At 40.2% G+C, this 20064-nt stretch overlaps 1 protein-coding gene across 3 annotated transcripts in view; it reads left to right on the top strand.

Moving 5' to 3' along the window:
- The window catches only part of ST6GALNAC5 (ST6 N-acetylgalactosaminide alpha-2,6-sialyltransferase 5), a 198955-nt gene extending 181820 nt beyond the window's left edge, over positions 1 to 17135 (top strand). For 2 of the 3 annotated variants that reach the window (XM_054480426.2, XM_054480436.2), the window contains 2 exons: positions 2981 to 3088; positions 15673 to 17135. In XM_054480426.2, the coding sequence (XP_054336401.1) occupies positions 2981 to 3088; positions 15673 to 15904 (340 nt within the window). In that variant the 3' untranslated portion in view covers positions 15905 to 17135. The remainder of the gene's footprint in view (positions 1 to 2980; positions 3089 to 15672) is intronic. The other variant, XM_063653956.1, reaches the window with a different exon arrangement.
- Positions 17136 to 20064: the final 2929 nt, after the last annotated feature.

The raw sequence follows: 20064 nt of genomic DNA, 5'->3' as shown, positions 1-20064 counted from the left end.
CCTGTAGCCTGCTCCAAGCTAAAAGAAACAAGTCAGAAATGGCCATTCAGGACAAAACTATTTCTGTAAATTAAAACCTAAAACATTTAGGGTGTAATGGTATTTCTCAATGTATGCTTTTCTTGAAACCCAAGAACACAGTAGCATATGAAACATAAAGTGCAGAATATCTAACTTGCAGATCTCATGATCAGGACTTTCCTTTTGGGTGAATATTTTGAAGAAATAGAGTCATTTAATAGATTGTGATTGATAGAAGTTTCACCCTCCTTAAAAGTGGAGAAAAAAGTGGCTCAGGAACAATCTGCAATTAAGAAGCATGACAAATGACTTAGATGGCCAAGTGGTATCCTTTGATATTAAAAAGTAACTGTACTTGAAAATAACTTTATAATTGAATAAGGGTACATTAGGAAAATATGATTCAGAACCAATATTATAGTAATTAGATAAAGGAAGCATAAATGAAATAACTGCAGGAAGAATATTTCCATAGAGATTATAAATGAGATTCTGGTGGAGCAGAAAGTCCCTTAATTGTAATTTAGTGTGCACTATAGAATTATCAGCTCAGTGTGTTTCATCATATAAAAGAATATCTGATAATTTTCCCTAATAAGCACATGACAGCTCTTCATATTCTTTCATTACAGCTGATTAAGTGTAAAAACAGTAGATATTCCTTTGTTAGAAAAAGAGTTCAACAAAGAGTTTTAGAAAGACAGCACCAAGTGTTGCATTTCTATAGCACATGACCCCAAAAGGCTGTTATTTAGGAAGTCTGGGGAATTTTAAAAGTGTCACTTTAACGAACTTTTCACTTTAGTTTCTTTCGTCCTCTACCTTGCACTTTTCCCCATTTTACCCACAAAGCCTTTTCCTGTGCAGCCACATCCTCCTGTATTCAGGCTGTGGTTTATGATCTCTACTACATCACATAAAACAGAACCAGAGTTATGGGAGAGTTTCTGCCCCTGGAGAAAGCCCCCTTTGGTGTGTCCAATAGCTCTAAAAGCAGAGGGAATATAAGTGTGATTCCCAGATTAGGCTCCTGAAGCTGTAAGTGAGCTGTCATCCTCTTCCTGGGTTCCACATCCTCCCAGTTATTCACTCACCCGGATTGGGTCTAGAACACATGGCCAGTGCGTTGTCACGGCCCATAGGTGAAAACAGCCTCTAACTTAAGGGAAGCCACTTCCTCTTCTTACCCTTTGCCATTCAGTCAGCTCTTCTCCATTCCAGCTCCTTCATTCTCAGAGGTCTTATGAATATATAGCTTTAGTGAGAAAGAAGGAAAATCATTAATACCTATGTAAGCTGAAGGCTTCTGAATTTCATAATTCCTGCCCTGCTACCCCTACACAGCCCCCAGTAGCAGAGTGTTGGAAGAATTTTCTTCATGGTTGCTAAAAAGCACTGAAAAGAATGGTGAAATTATTTACCTTGTTTGCTCAACCTAGCAACTAAAAGAGGAAGAAGAGATGTCAATGTATCAACATACCAAACTTGGTGCTTTTCATGCATGCTTGCTCATTTAGCTCTCAAACAGCCCAGGGGACAGAGATTCCTATGCTCCTTTATAGATAAGAAATGAAGGGTCAAAGATCAACAATAACTTGCCTCAGGTCATCCAGCTGGTTATGATAGAAACAGGTAAGATTCAGCCCATGTTATTCCCATCTTTAGGAGATTTTAAATATGCTTCCTCGGATGTTACTAGGTCAAAATACAATGGAATAGGGGAATGAATGAGCAAAGGGCTTAAGAAATAGAAAGTTGAAGCCATGATCCCCAGGGATAACTAAGCCACCCATGCTGTCAGGTATTGGACAAAATGAAGGACTCCTTAAAAATGTCCTCTCTCTATTTTTCTTTTCTATTTTGGTCCTTATATGAAATGAAAATAATGATGCAAACTGATTGACAGAAGGTTTTCCTTCTTCTCAAGGATGGATGCTACACAGTGCAAGTAGAAAAGCCTTCCTGCACCTCTGTTATTCACATCACAAATGATGCTATGGCTGGGCAAAGTCAAACAGTCTGACCTTGGGGATAAGGTGTTTGAAACTGGCTAATGAGGCATGCCGTAAGCACTGAAGGAAAAGTAAAAGCAGCAACCCCCGAAGAACTGAAATTAATATCCACAGTAGTGTAGCATGGTAGGCTGAGTCATTCTCACAGGGTCAAATTAGACCTTGGTGTTATGTCTCCACAGTTATCCTAAGGTGTAGCATATGGTAGAAGCTCATTACAGATGTCTGCATGGGAAAATTAATGAATGGTGGGGTGCACCAGTTCATTCCTTAAATTTTGTCAATTTTTGGTCTCCTAATAAAAATTTTCTGATATGTAAAATGAAGCAAATGTTCAGTTAAATATAAGCATTCCTGTGGCTCTTTTCCTCTGGTCATTAGCCCATACCCAAATGACTGTACCCTTCTTACGGAAAGATATTCAATCAAGATGTTGGTGTTAGTCTACTTGAAGGCAAGCTTTCATCCTAAGTTCAGTCAATCAACCAATTGATTAATAGACAGATAAATACATGTGCATGTTTATTTATATTTAATAAGCTACTAATTATCTAGCCTGTTTGGGGAACAAGGAGAATTTCTAGTTACTCAAGTGTTCTCGTTAAGAAAGAGTTGTTAAACAGGGACTGTCATAAGAAATTGAGTTGTGGTAACATACACTTAAACATTGAAACACTGATCATCATCTTTGATGATGCAGAAGTCCCTTGAGCATCTTTTATTGTCACAAATTCAACATGAGCATTAACATCAATTATGATTGTACTGTGGAATATGGTAATGTTAGTAGGAGATGTCAATTTGGTAAAATTCCAGATATTTACCAAATGGAGGAGAGAGGGAGAGACTCTGTTTATAGTTAGCCTTACTCCAGGAAAGAATTAAAGATGGTAGTGGGTATAATGGTTACTTTACCAGCTTGCAGACTTAATTATTGTTCCTTCCAGGAAGATATCCAACACTTGGCTCAGCACTGGCTGGTTCACAATGACAATTGCACTGGAGCTCTGTGACAGGATCAATGTTTATGGCATGGTGCCCCCAGACTTCTGCAGGTAGGATTTATTCTGCAAGTGTAAATCATCAGCCGTGTTGTGCAGGATTTATAAATATCTGATTCTGAATATCAACCATGAAACATGTCTAACTGTCTTCTTGAAGCAATTAATTAGCATGTCCCAAGTTCTCATTCTAGAAACAACAAACAGCATTTAATTATGTTATATAAAATATTGAAAGTTTTTGTTTGTACTGCAGGAGAATAAATCCATCTTGTGGGCTCCATTTATCCTCTGAATATTTATCAGCCAGAAGTAATGCAATAATTGGCATAATATTAACGATGAACAAGCATTAAGAAATATTAGTTTTACTCTCATTTCAAAGGAATGTGATAATTTTTTAATGAATTAAAGAGAGCAATTCCTTTGATAGTGAGGCCTTTTTTCTAAAATTAAAATATTTCTCTGAGCCTCCTTCCCTTGCCACATCAGTGGCCTGGGCTTGCACTTCTAAGGCCAAAAGCACAGGCATAATTATTTTGAGGTGTCACTTTAAACAGAACATGCACACATCTCTGTTGCCACCTTAACTTTCCTCCTGGCATGTGCCCAGGCAGAGTTCAGGGCATACCACAAATGCACTCAGCAACAGTCAGGGCCTGATTTTTGGAAGCCTGCTTGAAAACTCACCTGTAATTTAAAATGGTGAGGCCAGAAATTCCAGAAAGTACCCTAGTTTTTGGGACGTGGACTCAATCCTGATTTTCAAATGGCAAAAGCTGGGGTGGGGGACATTTAAAACTTGCTTTTTAAATTGTGTGCTTACTTATACTATCTGGTGTTTTATTTGTTTATTTTTTCTAACAATGCCTCAAAGGCCATGAGTCTTTAGGCAAAAGCTGCAATTTGGAGGTTTAAAGCAAAGATGAGAAACAGCATCTAATCATCCCATTACCATTTTGCCACTTTTCTCTCTTTTTAACCCAAAGATCCAACACAGCAACAATACTAATTGATATGGAAGAGTCAGGCTGCAAAGGAGGAGAGAGAGGTACAGACAGAGCAGACCTTTGATGTAAGTTCAGGGTCAAAAATGCTGGGGCTAGGCTGCACAGGTGTAAAGCCTGGCCTGGTCACTTACCCACCTAGTATGACCTCGAACAAGTCACTTAATGTCTCTAGGTCTCAGCTTCCTCATCCATAGACGTGGATGTGATAATAATAGACTCTGCCTCAAAGGGCTGTAGGCAGAGTAAATAAGCTAATACATGTGAAATGCTTGGAACAGCGCCTAGTAAGTACATGGCAAGCACAAGGCAAGTTAGCTTGGATCCTCACCCAGTGCTGCCTCACTTAATTCACTGGCCCTGGGTCCTCGTTTAACAATCTACACACAAAAAGTAAGTAGAATGGCATAAAAAGGCAAACTGCCTCCTCAAACCAACAGGCTAACAGAGACAGTGAGAATGGCACTTATGGGCATGCAAAGAGCCATCAACATTGATGGTTATACAGCAGATATAATTATGCAATATTGCCATTAGGATGCCAGAAAGAAAAAGCATGAATAAATTGAAATGTTAATGACTTCAAGTGTTCAAGGAAATATTCCATTTATTATGGAAAACAAATGAAAGGCAAGTTAACCTGTCATTTCTCCTACTCAGAGTTAGTTCATCATGACTTCATGTACGGTAGGATGGAAACAATTTATGGAAAACACAAAGAAATTAAGATAATGTCAATGCATTACATATTGCCACTGGCTCCGGGTTTCTCTTCCTAAGCTATCATCCCCAAAGCTTTGATAGTTGTTTGCACAAGACGGTTTCAGCAAGAACTCTTCAAAAGGACCCCTATGCCCAAGTTCTGTCAGAGAAGTGGAGAGTATCATCTGGACGAAAGGTTCAGTGCTGGAGACAGCATCCTGCTCAGTCATAAAGCCTATTTAAGAAAGGGTAAGAAGGAAGACCAGGAGTAGCACAGATGGATTCTCCAGTTCCATTCATCTGCATTTCCAGGACATGTTGACTGGACCACCAGGCATCCAGTTTCGACTTGTTGGGTCTTGAGGCTTGTTTTCCTTGTTTGTAAAATGGGGATAAGAAAATAAGAAGACGAACAAGCAGGTCATGGTGAGAATTAAATGAGATAATAGATGTAGAGTGTTGGATGCAGTTCCTAGCACACAGTATTCAAGAAAGAGTATCAATATCATTAATATTAATAAGATATGTAAAATAATTCATATTATTAATATTATCCCAAGCACTTGAGAGTTTCCCTGAAAGATACCAAGAATTCTGAGAGGGGGGCTGGGCATGGTGGTTCACAACTGTAATCCCAGCACTTTGGGAGGCTGAGGCAAGCAAATTGCTTCAGCTCGGGAGTTCAAGACCAGCCTGGCCAACATGACGAAACCCTGCCTCTACAAAAAATACAAAAATTAGCCAGGCGTGATAGTGTGCACCTGTAATCCCAGCTACTCAGGTGGCTGAGGCATGAGAATCACTTGAACCTGGGAGGTGGAGGATGCAGTGAGCCGAGATCATTCCACTGCCCTCCAGCCTGGGCGACAAAGTGAGGCTCTGTCTCAAAAAAAAAAAAAACAATTTTAAGGGGGGCTTCAAAGACACAGCTTCTTGCCTCCTGGAGGCTTATAATAAGCCTTACCCACGCCAAAATGTAAAGAACACAGCAAAGCCACTTACCATGTGACTATAAAAAGATGAAGCTTTTGCAATCTTCATCTAAGAGTTAAACGAGTCTGTAAACAGTACCTTCCTCACCACCAGAGAATGAAAAAGCAACTAGTAGGCTAGTCTGCTATACATCTGACCATTCCCTCTTTTATCTTTATTTTGAAAGAAGCAGAGAACTATTTGGGGCTGAAAACATGGTGCATGTATCATGAGCTCTATGGCTTAAGGAGGTAAGCTATCACCAGGGCCAAAAATGGTTGTGGATGGTTTTGTGTGGTAGCAGAGCTCACACTGGCTGGGCCCACTGGAATATAGCCTCCCTGAGGGCAGAGTTCTGTGTGTTTACTTCAGTGTTGTAGACCTAGAACACAGGACAGTAGATATTTACTCTCCTGGCATATGGCAGATACTTCATAAATATCAAGGGAATGAATGGCTGTGTCCTCTACTCTCCGTAGTGCTATAGTAAAGGGTGTTGTATATGGATAAAAATAGCCATTTCTGCCTCTCAGAAACTCTGACTTTGAGAAAGTTACCTGACCTCACTGAGCCTTAGTGACTGATATTGGGCAAGCTACCTAATGCTCCATCTTAGAAGCCTTACCCACAAAATGGTGATGACAATTATCATATAAACTCTCTTGCATTGAGAGTTTATATGATAATTGCATGAAGTCATAAATGAGGAATGCTTAGCAAAGTCTCAGGGCCTGTTCAGTACACAGAAAGTTATGGGGTGAAGGGATTCACTGATCTGCAGTTGTGGATACTCATTGGCGCATTTTACAGAACTGGCATTATGTGGCCTCCAGCTCCTTGCAGGACATCTCATGGGCTGCTCAAAGTGTGCCTAGCCTTTCTATAGCTTCCCTAAAGTTCCCAATGTCTCACTGCAATGAAGAGCTAGCCACATGGAGCCAGATTTCAGCAGGCAAAAGGAGAGCCAACTCTTCAGTTTGGGCAAATTAACCATTTCAGACCATAAGACAAAATTAGTACCCTCAAAAAAGTCACTAACTAAATAAACCACAAGCCTTTTATTCATTCAGCTAACTCGTGTTGGGTACCAGAGAGGTAATCAGAGATAAATGAGACAGGGTCTCTGCCTTCAGTTGCCTGAGACTCAAATGACCACAATTAAATCATGAGGTACAGAAGGTTACTCAAGGTGCCTGTGGGAGAAGATGTTCACTCTCTGCCTGTCAGTAGCATCTGACCCACTGAGCTTTATTGGACCATCTGTCTCCAGCTTTCAAACTGGACTCAGAGAGGTCCTTGCATTCCACTGATTCTATCAGGTGGCACAGGGATAAGGAGCCAGGACAACAGGAATATTGGACCCTTCCACCCCACTTGGTCAGGGGCAGACCCAGTTGGCTCTGTTTGCATCTGGACTATTGTATAAGATTTCTTTTCAACAAAAGGGCCTTTGACAGATAAGAATTTTAACAACCTCTGGTCTAAGACACAACCATGATGCTTTCCAATCTAAATCAAAATCTTTCACACTTTTCAGGAGAGTTGAATCATCACCTTATTATTGTCCCAAAGAGAATGTAAGCTGTCATATGCATGGTGTGAGGGAGCGGAGGCAGTGGGGCAGAGAGAGAAGGGCTAAATTATATCTTGGGGGAGCAAACAGCCAAGCAATCCGTGAGTGCCTGATCCCCAAGGAGAAGTGTAGGTAGCCTGGAGAGTCATTTCCCATCAGGTGTCCTGGAGGTCTGCCTTCTCATCTCACCCAAAGGGCCTGAGTTACTTCTAGGAGTCATTCATCGGCAAGAAAACTTCTAGTATCCCCTGAAAGTATTAAGCCCATGGACTTCTTAGGAAGAAAGATAGCATCACATTCACATTTAAAACCCCAAGTGGAAGTGGTGGACATACAAATGGCCATGGTGGCAGATGACAGACATATCTCATTCAAGATCTGGCAGAATCTAACTGACTCAAAGTCATTTGAATGGCATGCAGCATCTTTCATTTGGTACTGTGATGGCCTCCTGGACTGCTCTCTCCATCTGTTGTCTTCTTCCTCTCCAAACATGACTGCCTTACTAGATGACAAATCTGACTTTGGAGAGTCACTTAAAACTCCTCAGTGACTTCCCAAAGCTTTCTGAGCAGAGTTCATATTCCCTAGCTTAGCACACAAGACCTTCAGGATAGGGCTTCTGCATACCACTTTAGTCACATCTTCTCTACTGATGCAGATTTATGTGTTTATTTGTTTATTCAACCTTACTGAAAAACTCATAAAGGAACTCACCCTGCAGACACCTGTTCTTATGACCTCAGTTTGGACTGCGCATCCCCTACTTCCTTAAGCTGGCTGGTTTTCCACTGGCTCTTTACTAATAACATTAATGGCTGATATTTGTTGTGCACATACTTCATGCTGGCTCTGTGCTTAACATGAACACATGCATTATTTTCTTGAGCCTTATAATGATCTTATGAGGTAAGCATCATTAATATCACCATTTTACATAGAAGGCTTAAAGACATGAAACAGCTGCCCATGGTCATAGAGCAAATAAATAGCAGAGCTGGAATTCGAATGCGGTCTCCAGGGCTCAAGAGCCAATGCTCTTAATCCTTCAGTTCATTGTTTCAGATACAGTGGCCCTTCTTTCTCAGCTCTCCTTAGCCCCCTGTCTGAGTCAGACCTACTGGGCCCACTGGGCCTCCCTCTTCCTCTGCCTTGGCCCATCTCACTGATTGGTTTGTCCATCTCCTTTGTTTGACTCTAGGCTCCTTAAGAGGAGGGCCCTGTCTCAATCCACATTTGTATCATTAGCACTTGTCATTGTGTCTGGTATAGAGTGTATCTTCAGTATATATTAGTTCAGTGAGAAACAAAAATAAGCCCTGTCCATGGGGATGTTTAAGAGATTGATTCTAAACATTATTACTGCAAGACCAAAAGTGCCAGGCACATTAAAACTATAACTAGCAAATTCAGATTTTGAGAAGTCAATGGGGGCCACCTTGTTTTATTTTCAGCCAGGGCCAGCTCTGGGTACTCAAAGAGGGGCTCAGGCATCAGCCCCCACCCTGCCTGTATCGCCAGACTTCAGGCACATCAAAGTTGAGAAAGCTGGAGAAAATTAATGCCATTTTGCACCAGAAACAGCATCAAAATATATTATTCTGTGGACAGTGGACTCTTAAATCATGGCGTATCCATACTGTAAGCCAAATTCATTCTCTCTAGATGGCCTATAAATTGCGTGAAAAGATCTGTTGTCGTTGCTTTCCAAACTAAGTTATGCTAAGTATTTAATCTCATTTTCTATTGTAAATTATTTGTGATAATAATGGGCCAAGCATTTAAATTCTACCTAATAATCTTATTTCTGGTCATACTTAGCACATTACCAAGTTTACAACTCTCTGTTACCCATCATTTCTTGAGTATTAATTAGCGGGGTAATGATTCAGAGTGATCACTGTCATGGAACTAAATTAATATCTCATCTGTAATGTGAAGGACATCTCAAAGGTATCGTGAATATCAGAGAGTTGATGCTGCCAGAATTATTAGCTAGCGAACATTAATAAAGCTGCCAGCCTAACAGGGAAAGTTCTTACTTGGCGACAGTCCACCGGGTAGAATCAGCTTACTCACAGAAGATGGGTGTGGAATGGCAATGCCACCCATGTGGTTTACGTTTTATGAAGTAGACTTAAAATATATGGTTATGTTTCTCCCAGGGTGAGGGTGGGGCTTGGGTGATTCACTGTGGCTCTTTGTCCCATGAAGGGTGGGCAGCTGCAGGCTCTTGGTGCTCCATGCGCCCAGACACACAATGCTATTCCATGGGCTTCCAAGGTATACAGCTCTTTTCCTCCCATAAGAAGATCCAAGGACCAGAAATCAAGGCAGCAGAATAAGGGTGGCTCAGGGCACCTCCAGGACTGTGACAGATGCTTGGGAAGGACTGCTGCAGGAATGTTTTCTTCTCAATGCCTCATAGTGTCACCAAGCCCCCAGTGCAAGCCAATTGCAGAACAACCTAGCAGCTTCACAGCTATTAATTCAACTCTATTCTCTCTATTCTTCAAACATTTCCTGAGTACCTACTATATGCCAGGTACTGCACCAAGAATAGAAATGTGTTTAAAGAGAGTGTCTAAGAGTTCTAGAGACAGGCAAAGACACCATTCTTTCCTCAGGATATTTGCAGCCTTCTGCATAGTCCAGCCCCAAACCCAGTGGGCAGGGTCAACCTAGATCACACTATAGGAGAGAAAAAGTAATTTCTTTTCCTCATCCATCATAGGTTCTTTGCTGAGACTCCTAGGACAAAAGACGGATTAACAAGAGAAAAGCATACACGTTTATTTAATATAAATTTTACGTGACACCAGAGCCTTCAGAAATGAAGAGCCAAAGAAACAGGGAGACCTCCTTATTTTTATGCTAAGTTTGATGAGGAAGTGGAGAGCTGTGAAGAAGTAGGATTGGACAAAGCAGGTGTGATCTAATGGTAATAAACCAGGGTGGGTGGGGGGAGGTAGCAAGGTCTGTTTGTTCAGATTCTTTTGCCATTTCCTTGTCTTTGAGGATAAGGATGTTCATTTCCTCCGGATATACTGAGGGTACCTCTGGAATGAAGGTTTATGATCTGCTTTAGATGAGGGCAAAGAAATCTTTTATGAACTGCATCAGAGGAGAATGGTGAAGGGAGGTGAAAGTGAGCTCCCTGCTTCTGTTGTTTCCTCAAATGCCAAGGTACCATATTTTGGAGCAACATGTCCTAGAGTTCACCCAGAAATGGAAGTGTCTTCCCTTGCTTGTTAGGGTTATGAGGTTTTTTTCAGTTGTAAAACTTAGCTTTAGAAGAGTCAAAAAGTGGAACATTACAAACCCGTTGCCATTAGCACCGATGGGCAGAATTGTACATGAGCACAAAGCCTCTGTTTAACACCCTGAGCAGCTTGCAAGCACCACACATGGGGCTCCTCCGTAGCAAGAGCTCAGAGGAAAGCGGCAAGGACAAGCTGCTTTCAACCACACACTGTTGATGCCAGCGAAACCTGGGTGCCATTAGTACAGAAACCCCACCTGGGGGACAGGAGTTTTTCCAAGACACAGAACCTCACTCATAAGAGTACAGAGTCAACTGGAGTCAACTAGCTTTGGTCCAAACCTGGGCTACAAAACTTCAGTTTTTCTGTGCATGAGTTTCCTCGTCTGCAGAGTAGGGGTGCTAATAGTAGCTCTCTGCTATAGTTTGGATATGTTTTGTTTGTTCCCACCAAATCTCATGTTGAAATTTGATCCTCAGTGTTGGACGTGGGGCCTAGTGGCAGGTGTTTGGGTCATGGGGGCAGATCCCTCATGAATAAATTAGTGCCCTTCCTGGGGGGGGGCATGAGTGAGTTCTCACTCTATTTGCCCCCAACAGAGCTAGTTGTTAAAAAGAGCCTGGCACCTCCCCCTTTCTCTTCTTCCTCTCTCGCCTTGTGATCTCTGCACATGCCAGCTCCCCTTCACTTTCTGCTAGGAGTGGAAGCAGCCTGGGGCTCTTGCCAGATGCCCAATCTTGAATTTTTCAAGACATCAGAATCACGAGCCAAAAAAGCCTTTTTTCTTTATAAATTACCCAGACTTGGGTATTCTTTTATAGCAACACAAAATGGACTGACACTCTCTTATAGGGGTGTTGTGAGGACTAAATAAGTGAGTATATGTGGAGTGCTGAGCCCTGTGTTCTGAGCTGAAATGGTCAAGTCCAGCAGCTTGGATGGACAATAAGTGAGGTTGTGTGCTGAAAGCCAGGCAGTGGACTGTCTCCCTGGGTGTCAGATGCTCCCTATCAAATGGGAGCTGCAATACTTGCCTCAGAGGGCTGATGAGGATGTAAAGGAGATCACATCAGTTAAGCACAGAGGCTGAGCAGGTACTTACAAAATCAGTTGTCTCAAACTTGGCTGCATATTAGAATCTCAAAGAGTTTTCCACCATTAGAATCTTCTAAAAAGCTTTGTTGTTATGATATGTATTATTTTAAAATATATGTTTATTTTTGTTTTAAATAATTTTAGAGTTACAGAAAGGTTGCAAAAATAATACTGAGAGTTCATATAACATTTATCCAGTTTCCCCTAATGCGGATTTGCATTCCTATGGTTCAATGATCAAAAGTAAGAAATTAACATGAGTATAATGTTCAGCTAAACTACAGGCATTATTGAGATTTTTACCAGTTTCTCTACTAATGTCCTTTATCTCCTCCAAGAACGAATCCAGGTTCCCTTTGCATTTATTTATCAGGTGTCCTTAGTCTCTAAATCCATGGCAGTTCCTCAGGCTTTCCCTGCATTTCATGACACTTTTGATGAGTACTAGTCATGTATTTCATAGAATGTCCTTCACTTGGGGTTTATCTAATGTTTTCCTGTGCTTAGATTGAGGTTATGCATTACTGAGAAGGATGCCACAGAAGCCATAGGCCCTTCCCAGAATCTCATAACAGGAAGTATGTGATGTCCATATGTCTTATTACTGGCAATGTTAACCTTCATCACTTGGTTAAGGTAATGTCTGCTGGGTTTACCCACTGTAAAGTTACTATTTTTCCCTTTGTCATTAATAAATAACTTGGGAGAGATACTTTCAGGTTATGCAGATGGCCTATTTCTCCTCATCTTTTTCCCCATTAATGTTCTGTTCATTGGTTCATCTTGCCTGCGACAATTACTGCAACGTTCTGAGGATGGTTTCCCAGTCCCTCATTCTTTCTACATTGTTTACTGGAATTTTTCTGTCATGAAATGCTGTTTCTTCTCCTCCATTTATTTATTTATTTATTCAGTTATTTATTGAAATTATCATGGACTCATGGATATTTATTTTATTTTATTGGTTTTATAATCCAATACTGACATTGTTTATTTTGGTTCAAACCTAAGACACTTTCTAAAATACCTGTGCCTGAGTTCCTCTCCAAGTCATCTGAACCAGAGTCTATGGGGATGGAGCATAGGTATTTCCTTAAAGCTCCCCAAGCACACTAAATGTTAGTTCCCTCACTCTCCCCACCTGCTTCCTCTGAAAAGAAAAAAAAATTCTTCCTCACATCATTCTGCAGGGCTTGTTCTCAAACTGGCTGTCAGAGTGTGGATGGCAGGCTGCAGCCACTTGGGGAACTGGCTCTGTGGTTATCTCCATTCCTGCCTCCCCAGCCCACATATCCTTTCCTTCAGCTCACCGGGCCCACAATGGGAACTTGAGCACCAGAATTTCTTTTACAACTGCTTCCTCGTGTGGAAATTCTGCTGAGGTTTATTGTAGTTTTCACTGAGGTCAGGTGAAGGAAGAAAAAAACTAGGGCAGCCTTTAGAAAGTCAGGTTTGAGAAAAGACCCAAGGAAGTATGACCTTCAGCTAGGAGTGTCTTTCTAAATAGCATAGTGAATTTAATGAATTCCAGCTGATGGCAGGCTCACAGCTGGGGGAGATGTTCCTGCAGTTTCCAGCACTGCCTTCCGAGTCCCAGAAAGCACTTTTCTGCTGCTTGGACAGAGTTTTAACATGTGGAAACAACTCGCTTACATGAATAACTTACCTTGACACCTCTGAAATCACAGTAACCAAATATGTAAATTTAATTCTCCTTTTAGGGGATCAATATGGAGTCAGATAAGTTTTTTTTCCAAAGAGATGGTCTTCCTGAATAAGGAAATTGATCCTATAGCGTCTTTAGCTGGTTTCCAATTACCCCCTACTCCTAGGTGCCAGATCAATCTCATGATATTTTTAGAAACCTAATTGTTTCTTTAGTCAGATTGATGCCAATAAAATGTCCAAAACTTAGATGAATCAAATTTAAAAAGTGATTTGTGATGGAATAAAAGCTTAACCCCAAGCATACCATGGCAACATGAAATTGGCATTGTTCCCCCAAATTATGCCATGTGAATATGGGAAGCTATGTCTCACAAATTCTTATTTCTTTCTTCATAGTGGTCAGCTTCAACCTGAATTTTTGTTAGCAGGCATTTTCTGTGTTGAAAACACCTTCTATTAAAATTTTAATGAGATTCCAATTTCTAGGGTAAGTAAATTAATAAAATCTGCAATAACTAGTCAGGAAAGGATCCAGTGTTTCACTATAGAACATAGAGATAATTCCAAGACAGGCATATTAGAGATGCAAAGTGTTAATTCAGCATAGCATCCAAACCAGGATAAGGAATGTTTAGATGCTGCATGACAAAAATAAATCTCTCTTCCTGGAAGAACTTTAACCTAAGAGGAGAAACAGCTCAAAGGTTTATTGTTGTCAGAGCCACAAACATGACACCCCTCTTGATAAAAGACTTCGATCCCTGACCCCAGTAAAGTTGCTACTCTAAAAGCTATTTGTGTATTGATCTCCTCTGAAGAAAACGAATAGGTGTCTGGCAGGATGAGCATCTTTGGGAAACCAAGTTATTATACTTAGAGGAGAGCCCAGGTGACCAAAGTGGGAACCCTAGGGCATCAGGCTCTGAAAGATGATTTGCAAGATGCTGGGAAGCCTGGGCCTTTTCTCTTCTTAGTCTCTGCAACAAGGCCAGCTGCTGAGCATAGCTCAAATTAGGAAAGTTTGTCTGCCAAGAAACCTTGACTAATCTTACCATTCATTCTTCAAAAGACAGAAGAGGTGGGGTAGACTGGCCTGTTTTAGAAACCAGTCTGAGACCAAGACTCTTTAGTGCGTAAATATTTATTAACCCTCAAACAAGGGCACCTACCACCCCCACATGTTAATCCTGTGCACACCATCTTGAAGAAATGAGCCAGTACTTCCTGTTTGAGGCTGAGACAGAGATATAGAGGCAGAAAAACACTCAGAGACTCTCAGGCCACCAAAAAAGGACTGAGGATGTAGAGTTTCTGGACTAAAAGACTGTAGACTTTGAGTACATAGGCCCTCTGAAGCACCAAAAGAAAAATCGTGGCCTCTTGCTTGCTGTCTTCCTTTTTCTCCCATAGTATCAAACTAGGATCATCAACTTTCCATACTCAGAGAATAAATCTGCTGTTTAGCTGCTAATTCCATATAAATTTAGAAGTTTGCTGTTTAGCTGCTAATTCCACATAAATTTCTTTCAACAACAGTATTTTTAAAATTATTTATTGAGCACCTACCAGGGACTGTTCCAGGAATAAGACAAAACACTGCCCTCATGAACACCCAATAAACAAGTAAACAGCAACAACAATTCCAGAGAGCAATTGATGCTATAAAGAAAATGAATTCAAGTGAGATGAAGTGAGGGGAGCAAGTGTCAGGTAAGGCCTTTCAGAGAAGGATATTATTTGAGCTAACACCCAAAGGTGAGGAGTGAACTCAGAGAGGGTATTCCAGGCAAGTGACCACCATCAAGTGCAAAGGCCCTGAAGTAGCGATGAGCTTTGTAGAGTTGACCAGAAAGGCCAGTATGGTGGGAACATAGTGAACAAGGCTGGGTAGATTAGGAGAAGACTTAGAAGAGGAGCCACATCATAATGCATCCCAGCAGCCACGCTCTCTGTATAACTGGAAGCCTCTGGAAGCTTAGTGGAGTGGGGAATGGGAATGACATATTTTGTTTTGGTAATACCTCTACGGCTGCTTATGGTAAATAGACTGTAAGAAGAGTGAAAACAATACTACTGTTGTGATTTATTAATATGTAGGGTCTAAATCTGAGGAGACTGAACGTTCTGCAGCTCATTTTCAATCTTTTTGATGAAAATGATGGTCACTGATTTTATTTCACAACCTCAAAACCTCTCCACTTCCTTATTGTGTAATCAGAAAAACCATTTGTTGAAACCCATTTAACTAGAAAATACAATTTGTGTTTATCAGCTTATTAAAGATAACATCTTACCTCAATCAGTCAAACGAAAAAAAATTTTTTTGCTTTAATCAGTTATCTCAATTTCCTCCTACAGGTATCCCAATCACCCTTCAGTACCTTATCATTATTATGAACCTTTTGGACCTGATGAATGTACAATGTACCTCTCCCATGAGCGAGGACGCAAGGGCAGTCATCACCGCTTTATCACAGAGAAACGAGTCTTTAAGAACTGGGCACGGACATTCAATATTCACTTTTTTCAACCAGACTGGAAACCAGAATCACTTGCTATAAATCATCCTGAGAATAAACCTGTGTTCTAAGGAATGAGCATGCCAGACTGTAATCCCAGGTATTCACTGCATCAGACACCGAGACCCTGAACTTCCTGAGCCACGAGACAGGAAAGAGTAGCAGAAAACAGCTTCACTCCTCAGGAAGTACCATGGACAGATGCCTACCGGGCATGACAAAGCAGTGCAGTTGAATTGTAAGGAAAAATTCCGGAATTAATGCATCCTAATGAATGTTGTCCCCTTCAATGGCGTTACCTTAGGAGCTGAATATTCAATTCAGTTATACCACTATGACTAAAAACAGTTTGGATCTCTTAGTATTGCCTTTGAAACTGCAACATAAGCAACTCAGCAATATTAGTTGCATTCCTTTATGGAAATACCATGTCAAAGACGTTTTTCTATCAAGTTGTATTCTTTCCTGTTCTATAACCTTTGTCATCTGTTAAACTGTGTATGTGTGATTTGTAAAAAGCAGGCTGAAACTATGGACATGATTTCTGAAGAGCACATCTCCACTGACTTTCATAAAGCAAATGTCTAATATTTATTGAGAGTTTTTTAGTGCAATCTGGGTCAGTATTTTTATAGATTATGATTATGTGGTAATTTATCCTTCCTAACTCTTTAATCCTGAATGATGGTTAGAAATGGCCTAGAATTAGGTTACTCTGTTCACAATGCTCATTGTTAGCATGCAATTGGTATTTGACTTGGAAGTGTTGTGTTGTATTTTTTGAACCCCTAGGCTTCAGGAAAACTGCTCTTTTGTAAAAAGAATAGCGATGACATTTTCTAATGTGCAGAAATGTTCCAAAAGGACAAAATTGAAAACCAAAAACTATGTTATTAAAACAAAAAAATGCTAACAAGAGAAATTTAAAGGTAGTTTTCTTTAGTAATAATTTATGTAAGTGTCCTCTCTTGAGCCCTAGTTTCCTCTTTGGCAGAATGATGTCACTGTACCAGACAACCTCTTAGGTTTCATCCCAAATCTAAACTTGTGGCCTCTTCTTGACCCATTTGAAGACCCTGCACTTGGAGTGATGGGGCCCCAACAGTAGCAGGAACTTTATTTTGGGGAGCCTTATCTACATTCATATGACTTATCTCACTCTTGTGGTTAAAACTGCACTTCTTCCTGGGTTCACATGGGCTAAAATCTACCCCCTGCTCCTCTCAAAGCATCACCATCCACCTCTTCCCCAGCCTTTCAACACAAAAACACAGGATACACACACACACACACACACACACACACACACAAAAGACATACTTCCAAGGGGTTCCCTGGCTACAAGAGCAAAGAGCTGCCCTTCTGTGAGGAAAAGAGACTACAAAGACATGCCCTATCATTCAACTCATTTACGTTATGAACTGTTTAGACTCACTACAAATCTTCTTAGATTATATTCATTACCATTCCCTGGTCCGAAGGAGTATAAAGGACTTATTTTAATCAGAGCCAAGATAAATTCATATTATAAGTTTTTATTTAAACAAATAATATTGTTCAAAAATAGTCTCATAAATATACTAGTGTTTTCTTTACACATGACTTAGAAGGCATTAGTTTCTCTAATGCCAAATTTGAAGGCACCAGCAAATATTATGTATGAAGACTGACATTGTTTTACAGACATGACCTGACTTGTGATTAAAGAAGTTTTATCGCATTACCACTTCTTTTCCCTTTTCTTAATTAGCACGCTAACTAGTACTATTAATTACATAGAGTATTGTTGTTAAAATGCAAACACAATCAAGGTACTCACATAACATAAACAAAGTTGATATTGTTGTGTGTGGCTTGGGCTGTTCAAAGCCACTAAGATTGAAATGGCTGTCCAAAACATACTGGAATATGTTCTTTAAGTTTTCTCATAGTTTTTAAAGGGACTATGAATTTTATTCCAACACATTGTCTTCCACAGCATGGACTCTGAACACATCATATTTTATCAACATATGAAAAAGTGTATTAATTTTATACAATTTACTTATAGGCCACCTTTATAATCACTTGAAGACATTATGTTGCTCAAACATAAGTGGCTCCTTTGACAATTTCTATATTTGTGGAAATTTGGAAAGGCATAGTTTCAACATGTAAGAATGTAATTATATTGCCTCATCTAATAATATCTCACATATCTGTCTATCTTCAGATTTTAGATTTTCTTTATTAAAAAAACCATCATTGTAGCTCCATCTTGTTTGTAACTTCTCCCTCTCAAATACTCAATAGAATGAAGAGGCCAAATTCTGAAAATCCTGGCTTCACTGGGAAATGTTTTAAATCTACATGTAGCTAGGATATGTGATTTCATATTTTTTAAAAATGTGATGTAAATAAGTGTAAAAAATTACCACTTGCAAAGTGGTTTTATTACAGCATTAAAGAAAATGACTAGAATTCTGATAGATTGTGCTGATGAACCTGGTTGTGGGCAACTGAATTCTTGTCTTGCCACTACCATTTCATGACTGTCATCTTAACACTATTCAACACCATTAAATATAAACTCTGATATAAAAGATGACTACAGAACCATGTTTACAGACCTTGGTGATTTCAGTATCTGATTGTGTTTGATGCCTAAGTCATACTCGTTATGTTACATACCTTTTTCCTCTCTCCCAGCTGTGTCATCAGCTCCCTCCTGGCTTTTAAGACCACAGTAATACAATGCCACAGCTGGCCAATCCATGGCTTCTGTTATTTCAACACAAGAACATTTGGCAGAGGCCATTACAATAGATAGTCATTATGGGCAAAGATACAGGAATTTGCAAACAAAATCAATCACTTCAAATGGCCCATAAAAAGAGGAATCTCAGATTTAATATTCTACAGTAAATATTCACCCAAGAAAGCATACATTAAAAGAACATTAGGAGGTAAATATTCAGCATGCTGCGTGGAGACTTAGCTGTGTGATTTCCATTACCGTTAATGGGCGTTTGGCAACTAAGTCCCTGTGCTTTGCTAACCCTGGTGTGTACTCCTAAGGGCTACACATAAAACCCGAGCAATTCAGGGACTTCTGAGGTCATCAGATTTCAGAGTAAGATCTTTTCTTTAAAAAAAAAAATAGATGAAAGCAAAACACAACATACTGTACCTAAAAGAGAAATTTGTGTGGTCTCTCACAATCCTTAGGTTACTGCCAGATTTGTGTATCCTTTGTTTTCTGAAGTTCTCTCCATTACTGATCTATTTGAATGACATGAGAATGGAGGGAAATAATCTCATTATGAAATAAAAACTCCCCTCAAAAATTAAAATTACTGACTTAGAAGATGATGAATGCTAAGTAAAAGTAGAAGGAGAAAGCTGAAATTCTATTAGGATTAAGACAGTGTTATTTAAAGGCATATGCTCCCATTTAGTACCTGCCTAAATATTTGCCCTTGTGTAAGAGCAAACTCATTTCAGAAATATATCCTGAATTCCACCAGGGTGATGGTTCAAATTGTTAAATAAACCTACTCTGAAAGAAGGGTCCATGTTCCTATTCTCTCTCTGCAGTGTTAGGAGGTGATGTTAACACTCTACAGGTTTTGTATCTGACCCAATCATTTCTTCCATTCTGATTGCTTCTCTCTTAAACCTCATTGTATCTCTTTACTGTCATTTTCTCCCGATTGTCTTCTTTTGTCTACAGTGTGCTCTTAAACCAGCAGTCTTTGGGGCTGTTAAGGTCTTCCTTGTAGGTTTTTAAACTAAAGATCTATCTGGGGAACAGATTTGGGGTAGGTCCTGCCAGAGTAATGACCATGGTAGGTGGGAGGAATATATCTGGCTACCATACAAGGTACTTCAGAAGTACCATTATGGTTTGCCCAGGGCCAAGTGAGGAGTGAAGAAGAGGGGTCCCCAAGACACAGACTTCAATGCTAAAACCAGGGAAGTCCTGGGTTCCATGACAGTGGCTCACCCTATCAGAAGGCCACCTCAAAGAGAACTATAATAATAAGCCCTGGGGGGCAGGATGTGTGAACAAATTGCCTAGGTGTTAGCACATGCCAGAAGGTACTTTGGAATGGAAAGAGGTGATAGTGTCTCAAGGTTTAAAAACGAGCTCACTCATCCCACCTCTTTTGTAGCTCTTTTGTAGCTCACTCATCCCACCTTCTCAGGGTGTTGAAATGCAAATGCAAAAAGGCTGAAACCCTGTTTCTTT

Source organism: Pongo pygmaeus, chromosome 1 (genome assembly GCF_028885625.2).
Source record: "Pongo pygmaeus isolate AG05252 chromosome 1, NHGRI_mPonPyg2-v2.0_pri, whole genome shotgun sequence".
In the NCBI taxonomy this organism is placed as follows: domain Eukaryota; kingdom Metazoa; phylum Chordata; class Mammalia; order Primates; family Hominidae; genus Pongo; species Pongo pygmaeus.
The sequence above is the reverse complement of the archived record's forward strand: the minus strand, read 5'-3'. Positions and strand labels throughout refer to the sequence as shown.